Here is a 21509-nt window from a genome sequence, read left to right as displayed (position 1 = left end):
ATACTCACTACTTTCTCATCCTCACTTGAAGAGCGTTCAAAAGCATGGTTTAAAGAGCAAGGGGTAACATCGGCCGGAGGGGGGGGGGAAGAGGGGGAGTTGGCTTGAACAGAGCTGTTGCCTCCAGAGCTCCTACTTAGGCCAAAGAATAGAAGACCAGACCCACCAGACTGATCCTTTTTACCTGATCCCCTTCAGGAGCACTTTTAAAGGACTGTTTCCCTTTTCCAGCTCTCAGTTCAAGTTCCATGAAGTCCAAAGTGTGTTTTGTGTTTCTCTTTCTGTTGCATGCACCCAGGACAGCAGCTGTGTAACACAACTCATACAACAAACAGGACACGACTTTTGCCTTTATGGAAAGCACAAGGTGTCCCAACAGGTCTCCTTACCATATCTACCACCCTGTGGGATATCGACTGGGGACAACTTAGCTGTAATGACAAGGGATGGGTAAACACAAAGCATTGTTCCACACAGACGAAGGGAATAACGACTACCAGAAGTGTCTCAATGCTGTCCTTGAGTAGCTGGACTGCAGTTCTTCACAGACAGAAGATGAGGAAATCCACTCATGAAAACGAAAAGAAGTTGAGAATGAGACATATGAGGGATTCTGGAGGGAGGTAGAACACCCTATTTAAAAACAAACCAAAGGAATGACCCTAGTCTTTCAGAGGGATGATCATCCTTAATCACTCATCTTTAAAGCCGGCGGACTTGACTGTTTTAACGATGCTGTTCTTTCCTAAGAAAGAAAAAAACTTTCAAATATGTTCTGTTCTCAGCACCAAGACCAAAACATTTCATACACCAAACTTTAAATTGTCCATTTTGTAAAAAATTTAACTGTGCACTTTGCTTGGAAAGATGGAATAAAATAGCAAATTCCACTCCTCCCATCCACCTTGCTAATGTTACAAAACAGTGCAGAAATATGCCAGGGTTTTTTATTATTAACAAGTAAGTGACCATTTTCATTTAAAAAAAAAGTTCCATTAACTATTTTGAAAGCAAATTATTCTTGCATTTTACATATATATATAGGCATTTCCAAACAAATAACCAATCCAAAACAGTAGCCATTGGGAAAGGTAAAGTTCACAATAGAACTTTTAACATAATAACCTACAAAGGGAGAATGTTTAAAAAATATGTAACATACCAATAAACCAGTGTTTTGGTAGAAGCTACCAGGACCAGTGCTTCTAAAATGGTTACACACTTTTGAAAGTCCTCATTGAAAAACTCTTCAGTCTTAATATACTGATTTGCAAAGTGTCCATAAACCATTAGTTGTACAAATAATTGACACTCCTAAAAAAAAAAGTGAAAGCAAATACCAAACATTTATTATATTTCATCCAACCCTACACAGTCAAGCATATGATGCCTCACATATTTATAGTGAAGTATTTTGCTCTTTTTTACCCCTCTTAAGCATTTTCAGTGGTGCCAGTGGCTATGGAAACAAAATTAGGAAGTCTAAAATATTTGCTACTTTAATATGAAGAACAAATGAGTATGTGTGATTTCAAGGCATGAATCTTAAATACACTGATTCACTAGCTGCTGTTTGCCAGCTGATTTGATCAACTGCCTGCATGTACATATGAAACATGCCATAGTTGTGTGGTCAGACACTTACCACATCCTGGAGGAAACACACAGAAGTAAGTTATATTCACAGAATCACATCCAGAATGTTAGGGGTTGGAAGGGACCTCAAAAGACCATCTAGTCAAACCGCTGCCTCTCTGGGTAGCCTGTTTCTGTGTTCTGTCACCTTCACACTGAAAAAGTTTTTCCTTATGTTCACATGAAACCTCCTATGCTCCAGCTTGCATCCGTTGCCTCTTGTCCTATCACTGGACAAATGCAAACTGTTTTGTTCTACTGAGAAACTAGGCAAGCTGTCACACAACAGCAGTAACTCAATTGTGTTCTCATTTACCAACCTGCATTTGTTTGGCATTCAGACATGCTTTGGCCTTCCCAGTGTGTGTGAATGGTATCTCTTTTTCTATCCAGATCTATCTACTACAGCTTCATGAAAGAGAAGTCTAATAAATCAATACAACAGTATACTGGCCTTTTGAGGTCTAAGATTGGATTAGAAAAATGCACGGCACACTTGAAAAAGTGGTTCCTACTGCTCCAAGGACACAAAAAATACTCAAGGTTTTGGGTGTTCTTTTTTATTTGTTTGGTTTTTTTATCTATATTTATTTTACTGTACTAACTAAATTAATAAGCTTCCAACTTGGAAGTCTGCATATCTGTAGGCTTTCATAGTCATATTGATGTGGAGTGGTGAACAATTAGCTCAAAACCAAAAAATTGTGAGAAAGCATTCTTAGTTCTGGGAGAACTGAGATGGACTAAGGGCAGCAGTGACTCCCAGTGTAGGCTGCATTTGAGTTCTTATCTACAAATAAACAGGCCTTGTCCAAGGAACGGAGACTGGGATGCAGAGGCAGCAGTGACATCTATAATGAAGGCACACTGCTGAATTACAACTACAACCTTGACAGATTAAAAATGTAAATATTCTTAAGTATTGTCACCTCCAGTAAGATGAGAATGCAATTTGGAGTTTGTACTCTCTCTAGTATTCCAAGCATGAATCCCTAGTTCAAATAAGAATTTCATCAACCTGTTTCTTTATGTGTTATTCCAATTAGCATCCTTGGGATGTTTCATTAGGAATGTTTCGTAAAGTACTATTTGTATATCAAGTTGGAAGACAACGCAAGACTGATTAATTTGAAACATGATGATATTATTTCCCTCCTCAGAAAACTGTGCCATATATTTATACACACATATTTACACATACATTTACATAAATGTACATCTATACACGTAGGATGTGTATTTCAAGCAGTTCATTCAAACACAGTCTCTTCCAAACATCTGCCTCAAAAACACTGGTTTAAACAATCAACCAACCAAATAAAAACCCCTTGAGCTACCCCACTTGGGAAGGACAATCACACCTCTCTGTTCATGGAGTATGACCATCAACCAGGTAAAACAGTCTAAACTGAGTTCTATTTTGTTGCTTCTAATATCATAAGCTGACATATCTCTATACTATACTGCAATCTGCAACACAAACACAATCATAGAGTTTAAGAGCATGCATAGCTCACTGGACCTCACTTAGTGAAATGAAAGGCACCAACACTGCATATGTCCCATGCAAATTCAAGTGCAACACGGAGAAGAAACAGAAATATAACAGGAAAATTTAATGGCTTCAGACTACAATTGTGATTGCTCCTACTATGCACAGTGAATCACATCAAATGCCATTACTTTAACGTTTTCCTAAAATCACCTTTTCTGCCCTCTTGAACTTTTGTACTTCAACAGCTAGCTCCCAATACCTCAGATACAGCCACATAAGTTTTCCATTTTGACTTCTGTTTCTGTTCAGCATATTGCTACAGTAGTTATCATGTTTGAAAATATCTTTTAAACCACTTTCCATATGTAGAGACACAGCAACTGGGTCAGTTGCTGCTTTAACTAGCAGATTTTTCTCTATTTCTAGTCTCTGGCTTCTAGGTACAACAAAACTGCAGTAGATATCCTGTCTTTCTTTAAGTCCATCTTCAAATTCTTTTAGTAAAACATTGGCTCTCTTTTGCCACTCTTCTTCCTTTAACAAACAACTCTGGTATAAGTTACCTGCTGCTCCTGAGTGTAAAAGCACTTGTTTTTCTCGCTCTAACTTCTCTTGCTCCTGTTCTAGGATCCGTCTTTCTTCTACTAGTTTACGACTTTGGGATACGAGGGCTTCTCGGTAGCTCAGTGTTCTGTTGCGTTCCTTTTCAAGCTCCAACTCCAAGTGCGCAACTGTGCGACGATTTTCTGTAATTATATCCCGGTATTTGCCTTCCAGGTCTCTTTGTAAAGATGAGTGTTTTTTATAATATTCCTTTTTTTCTCTTTCTATTTCTTTTTGACACTCTCTGGTCCAGATCCAACCTATCATACATAAATGAGACTTCAAACATCAATATAACACATAACACATTGGCTAAAATAGAATCAACCAGGTTGGAAGAGACCTCGAAGATCATCCAACCTATCCCCAGCCCTATTCAGTCACCTAGACCATGTCATTAAGTGCCTCATCCAGTCTTCTTGAAGACCTCCAGGGACGGTGCCTCCACCACCTCCCTGGGCAGCCCATTCCAATGGCAAATCACTCTCTCTGTGAAGAACTATAATGATGGATATAATAAACCATAACCCCAAAGATGCTATTAAGTAGTAAAAAAATTCACCTCTGCAAAATTCAACTTGCATTTCTGCAAGTCCATGTTTTATGGTAAGTTGCTTTAAATAATCGTTTCCATAGAAGTAAAATTTCCCTATGTCTTCTATTGATAATATACAAACTTCTTGGATTGAAGGAAAGTAATGTTATGGGAAAACAAACTGGAGGTTTTTCAATGTAGGAACTGCACTGAGAACCTTCAATATCCAGTAAATAAATACCTATCAGTGATTCTCTGTGTCATTACCTTTGGGCCCTCTAGCATGTGTCCACTCTCCTGAGAAAGCTTTGTAAACTGCAGATTATTAAATATAGACTCAATTATTTTGTGTGAAAAATAGCCATTGTCTAAGTGTTATGAACAGTGTTTACTGTTTATAACATTATAAACTATTAGATCAAAGGAGATCTCCATACGGGGTCCCACTGTACAGCACTGCAGTGCTGTACAGGCTTCTCCGTGGCTAGCAGGTGCACCGCCTAAGCACGGCCACGCGCGCTTGCCCGGGCTCTACTTACGGAAGGCGGCCAAACCCAGCATAGGGACCAGCAAGGCGTAGTTCCACCTGCTACCTTCATCCCCAGGCTCTCGTCGGTTTGGCAGGATGTTCCAATTGGGAGGGTCATTTAAATTATTCATGAAGGCACCTTAGCTTTACAGGAGAGAAAGAGGACCTTAGCAGTACGTAGTACAGTAGGATCGCTCCCACAGCCACCCTCTCATCAGAACCACAGCTGAGAAGGGTATTTTTGCCCGAGACCCTTACACGGCGGCCTCGTTAGTTGGGAACTTTGAACGGACGTGCTTTCACCCAGCGAGGAGCAACCTGGCCAGATCCGTAACCGCCGACCTCGGCTCGGTCAGAACCGCTCCGCGGCGGGCCTCCGGGCCTCAGCACTGCTGATGTCACCACCCAGTCCGTTCCCCGGCCGGCGGCACGTTAGGTGGCGTCGCTGCTAACCCGAAGGCCTCCAAGTCCTCACGCTGCACACCCTGCCCCCCTAGCCCGGTCAGCCCAACACAGCACGGGGCGGGGGCGCGAGCCCAGCCCTCGGTTGCCAGAAGGGGACAGCCACCTACCAGCTCCCGAGGGCAGAACAGCGGAGGACGTTGTCGCTGCCACTTACATGCCAGGCCTGCCCCCTCCCGGGCTGGGCCATTAGCTTGGAGGACAACACAGTAACTAGCCCAAATGAGAAGCCCTCCCGTCATCCGACCCGTCACGGGATGAGAGCCCAGCGGCTACCCAACCTGTGACTCCCCTTCCCCCACAATTGGGCTTTCCCGACGAGCTTTGCGGGTAGCGGCACCCTCGCGCATGCGCCCTCGTTCGCCCCTCTGGCTCCCTGCGAAATGGCGGCGACGCTAGGGGCTTCGCGGAGTCTGGCGAAGCGCTGCTTGCGGCTAGCGGCGCGGACGGTGAGTGTTTGTCCTCGTCCCCCTTTGGTCTTCTCTGCTTTTCTAGTGGCGCCCCGTTGGAAGGGAAACAGTCAGGCCGCGGGGCTGGCAGGGAGAAGCTCATTCGGTAGGGTGGCTGGCCGGCTGAATCTACGGACCCCGTGCGTCTCCTGCCCTTCTCCTCAACCATGTTTTACCTGGTCCTGGCCTGGTCTTTCCTGCGGCTAGTGGGCGGCGGCCCGTATTTGGTGTCTCTCCTGTGACCTTGGCAGACGAACACCCGCCCCGGGGCGAAGAGACGCGGGAGGGGGACTGCCAGGGCTGTATGGGGCCGTGTGCCCCTTTGGTAGACTCAATCCCTTCGGTTCTTCTTCTTTTCTTTTTGGGCGTGTTTTTTGCTTCTCCCCTCCTGGGGCTGGTTACTTGGAGGTAACTGACTCTGTTTATGGCTTCCTGCTTTGGGCAGCGAGCGGCGTAGCCTTAGGCTGTGGACAACCTCCCTAAGGGCGGAGGAAGGCAGCGGGTGCGATCTGTTAGAGAAAGGTCCTTGGAAGAGTATGGCAGGTACAGCACCCCCAAGTCCCATCACCTAGGTAGAAAGGTTACTACTGTCTCCTGGAGCTGCATGGGAAGTTTGTGTTGCTTAAAGCTGGCTAGCAGTTGTTACCAGGACATGCTCCTTAAAGTTTTGACAGTTATTTTATGGCCTTTGGTAAAGGCTTGTGTCATGGCTTGGTTTTTTTAAAGAGAGCACGACAGAGATTAAACTCTCAAAATCGAATTGGAGAGAAAATACAGAATTCTATTTGGAGAGAGAATACAGCGATAGACATTACAGAGCAATTACAATGGCAAACCCCCTTGAAGTTTCCCCCATTCCCAAAAACTAAATCCACACTCCCCAGTGCTCCAATCCTCCCCCCTCCCCAAAGCCTCCACCGTCCAAGAGGCCTACTGCTTACATGTTTCCCAATAAATTGGCTCCCGCCACACACTCAGGGCAGGAGGAGGAGGAAAGGAGAACGAACTGACCTTGTTGTCAGTCTATAAAGAGATAGCAGAATTATGGGATTGAATAACAATCTTCTAGTCCCAGGAATTTTTTTTTTTAACCCTATAGCCTCAACCTGGGACAGCTTGGGTTTTTTTTTCTGAGATGAAGTGAGTGTTTTCAGTTTCCTTCCACTATTTTCACTATATCCATAATGATCTTACAGTTGGTAAGAATTAATGTGTCCAACTAGGATCCTACAAATACAGCTGTGGCCCCAATCTCAAAAAGGAAATGCAGGAAAGACAAGCTACTGACAGGAAGAAGGGCTGAAAGAGTAATCAATGTGTTTTAAATGGCAGCAAACTGGCCCTGATTGGACCTTTAAATTCGTAAAGGCCATAATGCTCACAGTAGAATAGCAGTTGAAGATTAGTGTGGTGAGTGTTTACTGCAGAATTAGAGTAGCATCTTTTTCTGATTTGTGAACTGCTGTTCAGACTCATTCTGAAAAAAAAAGACAACTTAATGACAGCAGAAATTCTTATGTATAGCTTTAACAAAAACGTGTGTATGGATATATGCCTGTATGGGTGGAAACAACAGTTCTGAAAACTGTTTTGCAAAAGCTTAGAGGTGAGAAGAAAAACAATCTGCTAAACAGTGGTGTCATTTTGCTTTTGTGATTATGTATTTCCAGAGTCCTCTGATGTGAAGTACGTTCTGTAACTCCTTATAGCACCTTCATAATATAAGAATTATTTGAAAGGTAATTAGTTGTAAGGCATTGTGGTAGAATTCTGACTGGAAATTGTCTCAGGCTGCTTACTTTGAGAGAATAAAAAAATACCTCATTTACTTTTGGGACCATAGTTCCAAACGGATATCCCATAGTAGCTTGAGCTATGATTGCTAGGTAAGTTCTTTTGCATATAACCTATCTATCAGATACAATTTTCCTTTGACTTTTGGTGAGCTAATCGATCTGATTCTGTTTGTGAAATGCGGATGAAGATTACTAATACAGATAGTAAGATGGACATGGAATTGCGCTGGAGCATGGTAACACAGCAGAGTGGAAGAAGGAAAGTATCTGCCTGGAGGAAAGTACTTGTAGAACTTATGAGTAGGTGTTAAGACTGATCTTATTTAAAGATGACTGAAAACCAGAAGTATCTTAGCAAGTATGATGACACATTATGTTCACTGTTATGCAAGACCATTTCAAGAAACTAGTATAAGAAATGACACAACTAGGTTGAAGAAAATGTACTGTAGTTCGCAGATGGGGAAGAGGAGAACATTTGAAGGTGATATGAGAGGAAAGACTTTCTTCTTAGCATATTATAGGATGAGTGAACTATGAGTACAAAAGTTGCCGAAAAAGGCAAATACCACTCCAGTTCATTTTAGGACCTGTTTCAAATAGGGAAGTGCTGATGTCGCTGTACAGGTCACTAGTGCACCTTTGTGTTGTGGTTCTCATCAGTCATCTCAGGTTTTCTGAATGGTGTAAAGAAGGAATAGCAGTTTCCAATAAATTGGATATTTATACTGTGGAGACTAAAAATCTGACTGTTTTTAGTCATCAGATACTGGGTAGGTTTGAATGGTGAGGAGCATGAATAGTGTGACCAGCAGGACCAGGGAGGTCATTCTTCTCCTGTACTCAGTGTTGGTTAGACCACAGCTTGAGTACTGTGCCCAGTTCTGGGCCCCTCAATTTAAGAAAGATGTTGAGGTGCTTGAACATGTCCAGAGAAGGGCACCACGGCCAGTGAGGGGTCTGAAGCACAGCCCTATGTGGAGGAGGCTGAGGGAGCTGGAGTTGTCCAGCCTGGAGGAGGCTCAAGGGAGACCTCATTGCTGTCTACAACTACTTGAAAGGATGTCGTAGCTGGGTGGGGGTTGGTCTCTTCTCCAAGGCACTCAGTGACAGAACAAGAGGACAGAGTCTCAAACTGCACCAGGGCAGATTTAGCGTGGATGTTTGGAAGAAGTTCTACACAGCAAGTGTGATTTCCCGTTGGAACCAGCTGCCAGGGGAGGTCGTAGAGTCGCTATCCCTGGAGGTGTTTAAGATGAGGCTGGATTAGGCACTTACTGCCATGGTTTAGTTAATTAGAAGGGCTAAGTGATAGGTTGGACTCGATGATCCTAGAGGTCTTTTCCAACCTGGTTAATTCTGTGTGATTCTGTGGTTCTGAGCGTGAGTAATGTTACAGAAGGGGAGAGTTCTGCCCCTTGTGATTCATTTAGGTATTAATGAGTGGTTATAAGTTGTTCAGTAGTTAATAGATTATGAGGTGAAACAGCTTTCTCTACCTAATTCTGAGGATTGCTTGGCATGAGAGATATGTTTTATTAATGCCTCTGGTTCCCATAAGTCTTTGTTTAGTTATGAAAAAAATGTGAGAACACTACAGCATTATTTGTAAGCATATTCTTCTGTCAGTGCAGACTGAGATAGGTCTGAGAGACTGATTAGTGTTAGTGAAGTAAGTCTCTGAGACCCTGTTCTTAATATCTGTTCTCTCAGCCAGCCAAAACTTTTTCATTTTTTGATAGTTCTGGATGTGAATGTAGAGAAACTAGAATTTCGTTGCATGTAGCTCTAAACTGTCTTGATGTAATAGTCTTGTGTATGTGCTACCAGTGGTATATAGAAATTTGTGATAAATGTAAGGTAGCTGTGAATGTTGAAAATCACAGCATTTCAAATGTGAAAACTTTTTTTTTTCTGTAATAGTTGTTTTGTCCTCTTTTCATAGTGGCCAGCAACATGGCAGACTCTTGCGCGCAATTTACATTTCACAGCGTATGGAAAGAAGAATGCTTCTACGAAGGTTTCTGACTCGGTGTGTTTATACTTCTTCATGTTTTAAGTAACAGGTTAGATAATGCATGTAAAGCTTGAGAGACATGACATAAACAGGTTCTTGGCTTTTAGGAGATCTTTGTGTTCCTTTACATAGTGAGGTTGAGTTGCCCAAATGTTACTTATCCAGGAGAGTCCATAACATATGTGGTATTTGCTACAAGAGTCTATTAAGAACATTAAATGTATATTGCTTGTGTCTAAATTAAACTTGTTTGAAATACTTATAATCACAATGAACCAATTTATGTTTGCAGATTTCTACACAATATCCAGTAGTGGACCATGAATTCGATGCTGTTGTTGTGGGTGCAGGAGGAGCAGGCCTGCGGGCTGCATTTGGCTTGTCAGAAGCTGGATTTAATACAGCATGTGTTACAAAGCTGTTTCCCACCAGATCTCATACTGTTGCTGCACAGGTGAGAAATGGCTTAGAACAAATACTAAAGTAATGCCAGCTTTCAGAAAGCTGATTTGGATATATGTTTGAAAATCATGTTTCAAGGCCCTTCCTTTTATAGATAATGCATATTTACTTCAAAGTATTTTAGAAAGAAGGCAGATATGTTTATATTCTTTTCAGTGCTGTTGCACAGCCTTCAGTGTAACTTTGCAATTCACTGTGTTACATAAAACAGAACAAGATAGGAACTGTTGTGAAACTGATAAATTGCACAGATTTTTTCACAGCTTTGTTAAATCTGCCTACTGTATATCTTGTACATAGTGATATAAATATTATGTGGTTCTTAACGGAAATGAGGAAGACCTACTAAAACAACACTTCGGTAATAACAGTCTTGGAAAATACTTCTGTTTTCAGGGGGGGATTAATGCTGCTCTGGGAAACATGGAGGACGATAACTGGAGGTGGCATTTTTATGATACAGTGAAAGGGTCTGATTGGTTGGGTGACCAGGATGCCATACACTACATGACTGAGCAAGCCCCAGCTGCAGTGATAGAGGTGAGACTCACTGAAACTGATGTCCGCTAGACAAGCTTCCAAAGTTACGTCTTTACTAGAAACATTATAAAATAATATGTTGGGTTGTTATGTGGAAGTGTTTCTGATCCTTATATTTGGGGTCCATAGCTGGAAAATTATGGGATGCCATTCAGCAGAACTGAAGAAGGAAAAATCTATCAGCGTGCATTTGGTGGACAGAGTCTTCAGTTTGGAAAAGGAGGACAAGCTCACAGGTGCTGTTGTGTTGCAGACAGGACAGGACACTCACTGTTACATACTTTGTATGGCAGGGTAAGCAGCTGTGAATTAAACTTGATCTGGGTATTTGTATTTGCAACTGTGGATTTTTTTTCTGGGTGTGTTTTTTTTTCTTTCCCTTGGAACTTGGCAGGGGAGCCCCTGCACCACAAAAAAGGAAAACAACCCCAAGAAAATATTTATCTGCTTCCATATGAATGAGGAATCCAAGAGAGTGATTGATAACAATTCTGGGTTTCCTTCCTTTGTTATAGAGTGCTGAAGGATGTAGCCTAGGTGATGCTTTTTCTTTTTTTAGCAGGAATGTATTGAAATAGAATAAAATGAAAGATCAGAATTATAATGGCTCCTGTGAAGACATCATATGTTACTTAGCACACACCATTAACTTTGTAGTCTGTAGTAGCTTTTCATGGTCACTGTTTTTCTGTATGTTAACTAGACCCAAAGAGAACTTATGTAACCACTTCCTCCAAACCTTTCTTGCAAAAAAATCTGGTACAGCAGCATTGTGAACCTCTGAAAATGGGGTGCAACGCAGCACTTTCTTTCACTAACCTTCAGAGAAGAAATGTGGGGAAATGAGGCATTAAGACCTACTGTGCATTTTTGGCATTGCTCTATGGCAAGTAAATGACTGGTATTTCAGTAGTTAGGACTTCTACCAACTATAAGTAAAGAAAGATTTGATTATTTTAAAACGGTAGTAAGCTTATTGTAAACCTGAAAATAGCTACCCAGCAGCTAATACTTTAATTTACTTAATAGCTAGCTAATTGCTCTCCTTCAGACTGACACTATATATGCTGTTGCAATCCAAGTGCTCAGTGCTGCCAGACACTGGTCTCTTCCTTTAGGGTGTGAAAGAATGTTTGACTTGATGCCTGCTACTTCTGCTGGTATTCTAAGCTCCTGGAGGTGTACTCCACTTCTATGTGAGAGGTTTAAGCAAAACCTGCTTGTGCATGTATCAAGCTCTGCACTGAAGTGTTGCCAAATGTAGAGGGAAACAAATTTGTTGACTAGCTATGACTTGGCAGAATTAACTGGTTGGTAACTACTTGTGTTTCTTTTTTCTAGAATAGATTCTTTGGCACATTTTTATAAAGGTTTATGAGGCAATGGGTTTTCCTGAGAGTCAGTGGGCGTGATCTGTATCCTGATTGAGCCCATATGCATTGACAGTTTTGTAGAGAGGTTACTTTGATTTCTGCATTTTTCTTAGAGTTGTTTTTTTCCAAATTTTCCTCCAGTCTCTAAGATATGATACAAGCTACTTTGTCGAATATTTTGCCTTGGACCTACTTATGGAAAATGGAGAATGTCGTGGTGTTATTGCCCTTTGCATAGAAGATGGCACTATACATCGTTTCAGAGCAAAGAACACTGTCATTGCCACTGGGTAATGTAAAGTTTGTGATGGAATACAGACACCTGTGTGTTTGTACTTTTATTTCAATCCATAGTGTGGAGGTGATGTACTGACTTTGAAAACATAATTTATATATACATCTTGTTGTCCTGCCTCCTTGGTCAGAAGCAGTATAATTGTATTCAGTCATTCCCTCTGAGAGAAAGCACGTGCTAATTTTGTGGCCAAGTATAAATTTTTTTCTGAAGTCTAACTTTGAACGCTAGAGCATCTACGTGGAATATGTAAGAGCAGTCAGTATTTTTGGTCCAAATGGTCTTAGATTTTTTTCAAACATGCTATTTGAAGCAGACGTTGCATGATTTGCCAGCATATGTGTGTATCTTTAGGGTTCTGAGGATTTCCTGTAGGAAACCACTTTTTTCAAAGTCTTGGAGAATATTATAAGAAGACATTGTAAGTCTAATTGCTGTAGGATGGAATTAGTTGAAAAAAAATTATGTGTTTATTAGAATGTTATATGCATTAGTCTTCTGCTGTATATGGCTGTCTCCTTCCTGTTTTGATATACAAAATATTTATAAACATATCTGTCAAAGACAAATACTTAGTTCAATCACATAATTTGGCTTTACTAAAACCAAGGCTCTTTTCAGCCTTGTGTACTTTAAGGTACATAAAATACATGGAGTGATACTTCTGAGACTTTGTCCTGTAATTAAGACTATCGACAGTTCTCAATAGTGTTCAAAGGTAACCTCTTTAGGCATAAGAATTAATGTTTATTACCTCATTTTAGACAACTAAGTTTTGAAATGTGAGAGTAAGATCAGAGTCATATCTAGGATAGAGACAGCTCTTATATACTTTTTTTTAAATAATGCTACTAGTAGTAGTTTGAATTAAGGCCACTGATACTTGAGAGAACTTTCTGAAGTAACTTTTCTTGGGTGCAAAGGTTTCCGATAGTAAATGAACTATCCTTCTTTGGAATTGTTATTTCTGGTTTTTAGACCTAGTGTCACCAGCTGTTTTTCAAAAACAGTTGAGCACAGCAGAGCAATACCAGTTTTGGTGGTGCTTTGTTCTAATTTTATATTTGTTTCTTTTTGTTGTTTTTTGTTGAACTTGCTACAGGAGGTGGCAAAATTTGGGCGCCTTGCTTATTAACTCTGCTCTGTTTCCACAGTTGTGCAAACAGCATAGTTGAGTGGTGTGTTCCAGTGATTTTATTTTATTCTCTGCTAATTCTGTTAACTTTTGTATCTTGTAGTGGGTATGGCCGCACTTACTTCAGTTGTACATCTGCTCATACCAGTACGGGTGATGGCACAGCTATGGTCACGCGAGCTGGTCTTCCTTGCCAGGACTTGGAATTTGTACAGTTTCACCCTACCGGTATAAAATATGAAATAATGCTTACAACATTATTTTTGTATGAGTTGAACAGGTTGTTTTTCTGTTGTTCTATAATGTACTCAATTCAGTTTGCACTTTCTTGCAGCACTTCATTAGTGTGTCAGTTGCTTGTGACATGTGGTTAGACTTGTCTGCATCTGCTTTTGAATGTAAGTCTGAGAGTAAGGCTTACGATACTAGAAAGGTGTCACCTACTCTAAAGATTGATATTAAATATTTTCAGGTTCTGTCTTCACAACAGATTTTATGAATTCCAAGTTGAAACTACCTCATCTTCTAAAATTGCATTTGCTTTTATCTTCAATATCAAATATTTTAGTATTTTAGATACAGGAGCAACACAATAGGTGCAAGTGTTGAGGAATTATATACTAGAATCCTTCGTAGAAGTAGGTAGTTGAAATCAAGGTCTATATTTAGGACTGATTTTTGTAGCTGAGGATTACTATCTAAGCTGTGGACAACAAACTAAAGTGTTTTGTTAGTGAAATGCTTAGTGTAAATTGCAAACTTTTTGATCACTTAATTTTTTTAAAAAAAGCTGTTAGAGATCCAAAGTTTGTTTTACTTAAAGTTTTCCTAGTCAAGGAAGCTTCATTACTTGTGTGGTAATTTTACAGCCTTTGATGTAACTGGCAAGTGTATGAGTGAGTTAGCATTTTTGTTTTGTGATGACTAGTCACGAAGGCTAACAGATGTAAGTTTTCCTTCTCTAAAGGAAAACTGAGCTTTAGCTTTCCACCTGATCTGAAGTCATCCTTTACTGCCTTAGTACAGGAGGAGGAGGAACAGAGATGAGTAATTTGCCTTGATATAATCAGCTTCTGGTTTACTTAAAAATCTTTAACAAAGTGATTTCTGGATGTCTACAAAATCGTTGTGAAATTCTCCTTGCATATTGATGATGAGTGCAGGTCTCTTCCAGGTCTAATATTTGTAGACACTGTGGATGGTCCAAATCAACTTGCTTACCTTTCAGGAAAAGTGTTCTAAAGGCACAATACTTGATTCTAAGCAGCCTCTCGGGACAGTTCCTTGTGGTATGATTAGGATGGAATAAAAATCTACCTCATGACTTAGCATGCGTTATTTTAATAAGACCTTGTTTCTCCGGTCCTGGTCATCCTGATTATGAAGCCATCTAGAAAATAGCTCCTTTAATGTTAATTTCTTTCTTGACAGGTATCTATGGGGCTGGCTGCCTTATAACTGAAGGATGTCGTGGAGAAGGAGGTATTCTAATTAACAGTCAGGGTGAAAGATTTATGGAGAGATACGCACCTGTTGCTAAGGATCTGGCTTCCAGGGATGTAGTGTCTCGATCTATGACCATAGAAATCCGAGAAGGAAGGTTAGTTAAAAACTAATGACGTTTCAGAGTAAATATTTAATCATACTAGACTGTATAGAATCATAGAATTGTTTTGATTAGAAGAAGTATAGTCCAAACTCCATATATGCAATGAAACATATAGTACAGACTCTTGTCTGGAGTCTCTTGTTTGATTTCAGTGCATCTAGAGATGGTTGCTCCGTTTTAATGCACGTGCTCTTACTGTAAACAATGGAAAGAATTTGGTCCTCTATTATTTTGCCTAATTGTCTTCACTTATTACATCTTTCTGCAGAGATACAGTGAATTACAGTCTTAAATACTGTGAATTACTGTGGAAAAGAAAGCTGGGAGATGAAAAAAACTGCTTAAGTTCAACAGCCTTTTCAAATATACTAGATATTTTGTCTGATAACATTTGAATTTTTTTCCCCACAAATGAAACAAATTGGATTAGAAATGTTACTGTTGTTTTCAGAATTGCTGTTTTGTATTCTAGTGTTGATTTTTTTTGTTTGTTTATTTTTGGTAGGGGCTGTGGTCCTGAAAAAGACCATGTCTACTTGCAGTTGCACCACTTACCACCACAGCAACTAGCAACCCGTCTCCCAGGAATTTCAGAAACAGCTATGATATTTGCTGGAGTTGATGTCACTAAAGAGCCTATTCCTGTTCTGCCTACTGTGCACTATAATATGGGAGGTATTCCTACTAACTACAAAGGACAGGTAAGTAATACCACTTTTAGTGTATATATATATATATATATTTATTTTTTAATCATAACAAGAAATTATTTTCCAAGTATTAAAACATTAATTATGTTTTTCATAAAAGTAAGGATGATGAATAATACTCATAATACTATAATAATTGTGTCAGAGTACTTAAAACTCACAATGTGGTTTGTTTATAAAAAGAATGATGTTCTAGTCCATCTGGAGATGGGAGTTTGAGAAAACATTTAAAAGGGGGCTAATGCCATGTATGACAACAATTTTCTGTTTATTGAGGATAACATAGTTGAACAAAGGCCATACTAGTGCTCTATTACAACTCAAGTTCATGTATATGAATTATATGTTCATGTAATCTCTATAGTAAATCAGATTTCTCCAACTCATACTATATAGAAGTCAGGGTGATGGTGTCAGCTGAATTTTTCTGTTTCAGTGTATTGTATTTGTTAATTTTTTTATGTCAATGCTATTTTAATGTTAATTTTTAATGCTTTAGAAATGTGTGCAGATCAGCCTTTTACCAGGTGATTTTCTTTTTTGCTGCAGAATTGGGATGAAACAGAGCCATATAGTCTTCATAAGTAAAGAAATCTTAGGTTTTAGTGCCATCTGTATATACAAAGTATTACTGCTTACCCTTGAGAACTAAGTTATCTATGGTTTTAGAGTTGGAGAAAATCTTAGATTACCATCTTTTAGCCTTAAGTGTGCATGGCCTTTGCTAATAAGGAGTTTTCCACTGTTAAAAACCGTTTAAGAAATGAGTATTAATTGACTGTATGAAATGATAGGTGATCACACATGTGAACGGTGAGGATAAAGTGGTACCAGGTTTATATGCTTGCGGGGAAGCAGCCTCTGCCTCTGTCCATGGTGCAAATCGACTTGGAGCAAACTCTCTTCTGGATTTGGTGGTCTTTGGTCGTGCTTGTGCCCTTACTATTGCTGAGACGTGTAAGCCTGGTAAGTCTCACTTTCTTTGGAGACACTTGCATTTATGACTTCATTTCTGGAGTTGGTGCTGCCTACTATAAATTTGCAATGCTAGACACATACTTGTATTTGTTAGAAAGGGCAGAAACCACTTTGTGGTTTTTATTGATACATTCTTTGCTATGCTAATGATTTACTTTAACATTTGTAAGTTGATCTTTTTAGAACTAGAATTGGGTCAGAGCTATATATTCCACTTGTACTTTTAAATGTATGGATACTGTTGGTGGGAGTTCAGGAACTATAGTTAACCTGTACATCAGAGGAAGAAAACAGGTACTGTTTCAGTCAAACCTCAGTTTTAATAGTTGCTAGTTTGAGAAACTATCAGAAACCAAAACCAAGCCTGACCTACTGAACTGACTAAAACCTTTCTTGCTAGGTGAGACTGTTCCCTCCATAAAACCAAATGCTGGTGAGGAGTCAGTTGCTAATCTGGACAAATTAAGATTTGCTAATGGAACCATAAGAACTTCAGAAGTGCGACTTAACATGCAGAAGGTAAGTGTAGTGAAACTTTCAAGTATAAGGAGGGAGAAGCTGCAAGCAATAGTGGCAGTTTGGTCACTTTGTGAAGTATGCTTCAGTATTTGCTTTGCCAAAATCAAAAAAGCAGCATGAGAAGTTCAGTCACAGCAAAAACTATGAGTTTTGTTAGTTTCTTCTTCGTGGTTATTCCTCTTGGGTAGTTTACTGACTGCAGAATAGAGTGGGGTTTCCTCTGAAACAGAAGGATGTTTCTTCTTCAGGCCACAGACATGTTTAAAGTCAAAGCAGCTTTGTATCAAGCTCTGTTGGAACTAATAAAATAATGTGGAATACAATGCAAACGCAGCATGTGAAACTGGTTTTGGTTTCCTGTTTTGTAGGCAATGCAAAACCATGCTGCTGTATTTCGGACTGGTTCTGTACTCCAGGAAGGATGTGAAAAACTTAGCCGAATTTATAGTGATCTGGCTCATTTAAAGACATTTGACAGAGGTAATTTGAAAGGTGGCAGAGTACACCTTGGGCAAAGTATTTTCTGGGAAAAGTGTTGTGCTGTTTGATGTTTGTGGGTTTTTCTATTGTGTTTTTTTTCCCACTTCTGGAAGCCTGTATTTCTTGAAATTCTGTCTAAAGACTTTGACTGTTTTGAATCTTAAAAGATGTTTTGTAGAGCCTTACTGGCTAAACGTGGTTATCAGTCAAGTACTTTATATTACTGTCTTTTGCTGGTTGCATATGCTTTCAAAGGAGCAGATGCTGAAATCAGATTTAACTTTATGAAGTACTAGCTTCGGTTTTCTCAAAAGATATTGAGAAGAAGTTCTTCAGTTATTGAGATGAACTTTGTAAATATCTTCTGAAAAGGCCAGGGAGTTGTGAAAAGGTACCAAGACTATGCAGAGGCAGAACGCTCAGTTTTCACTCTTCAGCTGAGCAGATAGTGCTTGCATGCAGATGCTGCCTTGTCTTGCAGTGTTATCTTAGGAGAACTTGGTTAAGTACAACTGATGATTTACCTTTTGTCCACTCACATGTATTTCTCTCCGACTACTGCTATTTGGCATGTATCCTAACATTCAAAGTAGAAATGGCTTTCTTGGACAGCTCTTAACAGTCATCGAAGATAAGTGTTAGAGTATCTTAAAATTATGGGATCAAATTAATGTATCAATGAAGATACATTCATTTGAGTGTACTTGAGTCCACCTTGGAGGTACATAAATGAAGCCTTGAATAGCTAGCAGACTTTTTTTCCTCTTTGAGGGTTGAAAGGAAGGGAAAGCACTGTTGGTTTGGTCTGCTATGGATCTAAGTGAAGAGCTACCACCTAGACAGATCTTATGATCTGAAATAAGATACGGGGACTGGGTTGTAGGTAAGATATAAAGTGGGCAAGACTCTGATGTAATTTTGTTGCAGTAGTGCACACACGACAAGGATGGCTGGTAGAACTACTGACTTTTTCTAAGATTGATTACAGCTGTTACGGTCTAAGAATCATTACTGAGCCTTGCAGGCAGTGAGTCTTGGAGAGTACTGTGCAGTAGGCAGAGCATTGTGTAGTTTGATTCTAAGTATCAGCAACAGGATAGAGGAATAACTTGTTTGTAGAACATCTTCCATAGTATTTTAATATTTTACTAGGTATTGTATGGAACACTGACTTGGTAGAGACTCTCGAACTGCAAAACCTGATGCTCTGTGCTCTACAAACCATTTATGGTGCTGAGGCTCGCAAAGAATCCCGGGGTGCTCATGCCAGAGAGGACTATAAGGTAAAAATATTTTCAGTGGCCTGCCTGTAGGATTGAACGTCCTTGTTTCCTGTCCTTGGATGAATTACATAGTAATTTCTTCAAAGTACAGTCCTCAGAGTCTTGAGTTAGTGTAGGATTTGTTTGAAGTCCATCTGCTCTGTTTTATCTGTTCTTATTTGTTAAAAGGACCAATACATGCTCTATTTGGCAGTGATCTTGAGAGTTGTTCAGTGTGTGAGTCTGAATGATTAGAGAGTTGTAAACCAGGAGTATAGTAATAATAATCTTAGAAATGCATAAACAGAGCTTCAAGCAAAATAGTTGTGCTATGTAAAAAACATTACCTTTAAACCCCTTGTCAAAACTCAGTATTTAAAATTTGATATGGGTAGTTGCTGGCTATTATGGGACACTCAGTTGTAATTGAGGGACATTACAGTTGTAATTGGAATGCAACTAATTGTGTGTTTGGAAAGTGATTTGCAGATGTAACTTATGTTTTATACTAACCTAATTTTCTCCTTAGTTACGGATAGATGAGTTTGACTATTCTAAGCCACTCCAAGGCCAGCAGCGGAAGCCATTTGAAGAGCACTGGAGAAAGCACACCCTTTCTTATGTAGATGTCCCATCTGGGAAGGTACGTTGAACCTAATGCTTGAGGGTCTTTCTCACTGTCAGCAGGCAGCTGCTCTCTTAGACAGCTTTTGATATCATGATAATACTGCAAAATCTGATAGAGTTTGGTGTACTTAAAGGAAGGGGAAAAATTGAACGTCTACTCTGCGGTCAAACAGTAGGCATAACTAGGAGAAGTTATTTTTGATCTTTGGGAAGTGGCTGTGATTTTGATTGGAATTATTTTTTTATTATATCAGGGTCAGAAGCTTGCAGCTGCTTTTTTTTTTTTTTTTTTTTTTCTTTCCATCTGGTGATGGCAAAATTTGTTGGCGTTTACTGTAAAGTTTTAATGATATTTCAAAGATAGAACCAAAGTCTGAACCTCTAGAATGGTGGGGGTTTTTTTGTGCTATATTTTCTAAATCATCTTCATTCCTTGCCCCCAAGTTCCAGTTTCCTTGAATCTAGTTGGAGGACAAATGAGAATACTTCCTGAGGAGCAGCTGATGATGGAAGGATAGTGGCACAGAACTGTCTCCTGACTAATCCACTGGGTGCTCTATCCAAGATTTTCCTAGCTAAAAGAAAGAGACACTATAAAATCTTCACTTTTGTCCAAAAGGCCTTTTAAAAGTAGTAATTTTCTGATACCACTTTTGGCCAAGTGTTACACATAAGAAATTCAGTCAGTGGTAATTAGCTAGGCTGTGTTGTTTAGATATAAGAGGTTTGTTTTTAAAGTTCTTTGTTCTCTTTTACTGTAGGTTACCTTGAAATACAGACCCGTGATTGACAGAACTTTGAATGAAGAAGATTGCGCGACTGTCCCACCTGCTATTCGCTCATACTAATAAGTTAAATTTACTGGCAGTCCTCTCCTGGAGGGGTGTTAGTGTACATAAACATAGCACAAGCAAATAAAATAGTATTGTCACTATCAGTTAATGGAAAACGCTGACTAAACTTTTCTCCAGCTTGTATTCTGCTGTGGCTTACTGTGCAGTTATGAACATGGAATGAAAAACAGCTTATGTTCTTTCACTAGTGTATCAGAACTGGCAGGGAAAACACAAAATGTGTCTAAAAGTGAGTGGAAGTCTTGTATTTGGATTCCTTTGACTATACTGTTTTAAATGTACACTTACTGTAATTATATACATTTCTGTACTTTAAGAACAAGAAATGCATTGCAGTAGTTTGAGGCAAGACTGAGATACTGAATTTTATGACTTAGGGACTTAAAATTAAGCAGGATCATTGCTGATTATAAGTAAGATGAAAAGAAATATGCACTAATAATTATTACTTTGGGTTTTTATGAAGCTAAAGTTGTACAAATTGTCATGCTCCTATTCTATTGAAGGGAACAGGATACATCTCCAGTTACTTTCTCAACAATATATTCTGTTCATGATATAATATTAATAGTTAATCTCTTCCTGTATCTGAAAATCTGAAGTTTTTGTGTATTTCTTAGACTGTCTCTCAGACCAATTGAGGGGCACTCTTGCAGAGGACTTAGCTATATGTTAAAGCTTAGCAGACTTGAACTTGTAAGGCATCAACAGAGCAGCTTCTAGCAGCATTTCTGTGAATAGTTCCCAGCTCTTGGAGTACTAGAGTGTAACTATGCCGATTGCAATTAATTATTTACATTTGTTTTCTCAACTGCTGAATGGTGTCTGTTGCTGGAAAAAATGATTGCTGGAATGTTGCTGTTGGTGGCTGTAAAAACTGAATACACCGTATTTCACTCCAGTAGTGTTTCTGTGCCTTGCATCAGAGTTCAGAACAGACTGGCACAAATGCAGTAGGTAGATGCACCCGTGCATGGCAGGAAGGGACTGTCTCTGGCCTTGGCTTTTTTTAAAGCAAGAGCCTTCACTGTTGTTAGGGAGAGTTTGGAAATAGCGTTTCATGCATCTGTAAAAAGACTGCAATAAAGTAGAACAACCCGACGCTCTTTCCTTTGACGTTGCTGTTCAGCGCCGTTCCCGTTGT

At 39.6% G+C, this 21509-nt stretch overlaps 2 protein-coding genes across 6 annotated transcripts; one reads left to right on the top strand and one right to left on the bottom strand.

The window, feature by feature from the left end:
• Positions 1-1327: 1327 nt before the first annotated feature.
• On the bottom strand, positions 1328-5577 carry CCDC127 (coiled-coil domain containing 127). Of its 5 annotated transcripts, none has more exons than XM_064150043.1 (3): positions 5370-5577; positions 4808-4941; positions 1328-3993 (listed from the first exon to the last, which is right to left on the bottom strand). In XM_064150043.1, exons 2-3 carry the CDS (start codon positions 4926-4928, stop codon positions 3320-3322), a joined length of 795 nt encoding a protein of 264 aa, XP_064006113.1. In that variant the 5' UTR covers positions 4929-4941; positions 5370-5577; the 3' UTR covers positions 1328-3319. The 5 variants fall into 5 exon arrangements, with proteins under 5 accessions (XP_064006113.1, XP_064006117.1, XP_064006115.1 ...); XM_064150047.1 differs by having other exon boundaries at positions 1328-3876; XM_064150045.1 differs by having other exon boundaries at positions 5541-5562.
• A 33-nt stretch (positions 5578-5610) lies between these two features.
• On the top strand, positions 5611-21466 carry SDHA (succinate dehydrogenase complex flavoprotein subunit A). The gene is made up of 15 exons (XM_064150042.1): positions 5611-5708; positions 9450-9536; positions 9814-9975; positions 10380-10523; positions 10653-10817; positions 12038-12186; positions 13430-13554; positions 14758-14926; positions 15441-15636; positions 16440-16611; positions 17024-17142; positions 17511-17622; positions 18775-18905; positions 19414-19527; positions 20273-21466. The coding sequence occupies exons 1-15, from the start codon at positions 5643-5645 to the stop codon at positions 20357-20359; spliced, it is 1998 nt and encodes a 665-aa protein (XP_064006112.1). The 5' UTR covers positions 5611-5642; the 3' UTR covers positions 20360-21466.
• The last annotated feature ends 43 nt before the right edge of the window (positions 21467-21509 follow it).

The sequence above is a fragment of the Pogoniulus pusillus genome, chromosome 10 (genome assembly GCF_015220805.1).
Source record: "Pogoniulus pusillus isolate bPogPus1 chromosome 10, bPogPus1.pri, whole genome shotgun sequence".
Classification (NCBI taxonomy): domain Eukaryota; kingdom Metazoa; phylum Chordata; class Aves; order Piciformes; family Lybiidae; genus Pogoniulus; species Pogoniulus pusillus.
This window is presented reverse-complemented; position numbering and strand designations above follow the sequence as displayed.

Excerpts from the sequence above, each read along its gene's own strand:
- SDHA (XM_064150042.1), top strand. The coding sequence starts at position 5,643 with ATGGCGGCGACGCTAGGGGCTTCGCGGAGTCTGGCGAAGCGCTGCTTG. Across the intron at positions 9,537-9,813 it reads CTACGAAGGTTTCTGACTCG|ATTTCTACACAATATCCAGT; the intron begins GTGTGTTTATAC and ends TTATGTTTGCAG. Across the intron at positions 19,528-20,272 it reads TAGATGTCCCATCTGGGAAG|GTTACCTTGAAATACAGACC; the intron begins GTACGTTGAACC and ends CTTTTACTGTAG.
- CCDC127 (XM_064150043.1), bottom strand. The coding sequence starts at position 4,928 with ATGAATAATTTAAATGACCCTCCCAATTGGAACATCCTGCCAAACCGA. Across the intron at positions 3,994-4,807 it reads GCTGGGTTTGGCCGCCTTCC|GTTGGATCTGGACCAGAGAG; the intron begins GTAAGTAGAGCC and ends TATGTATGATAG.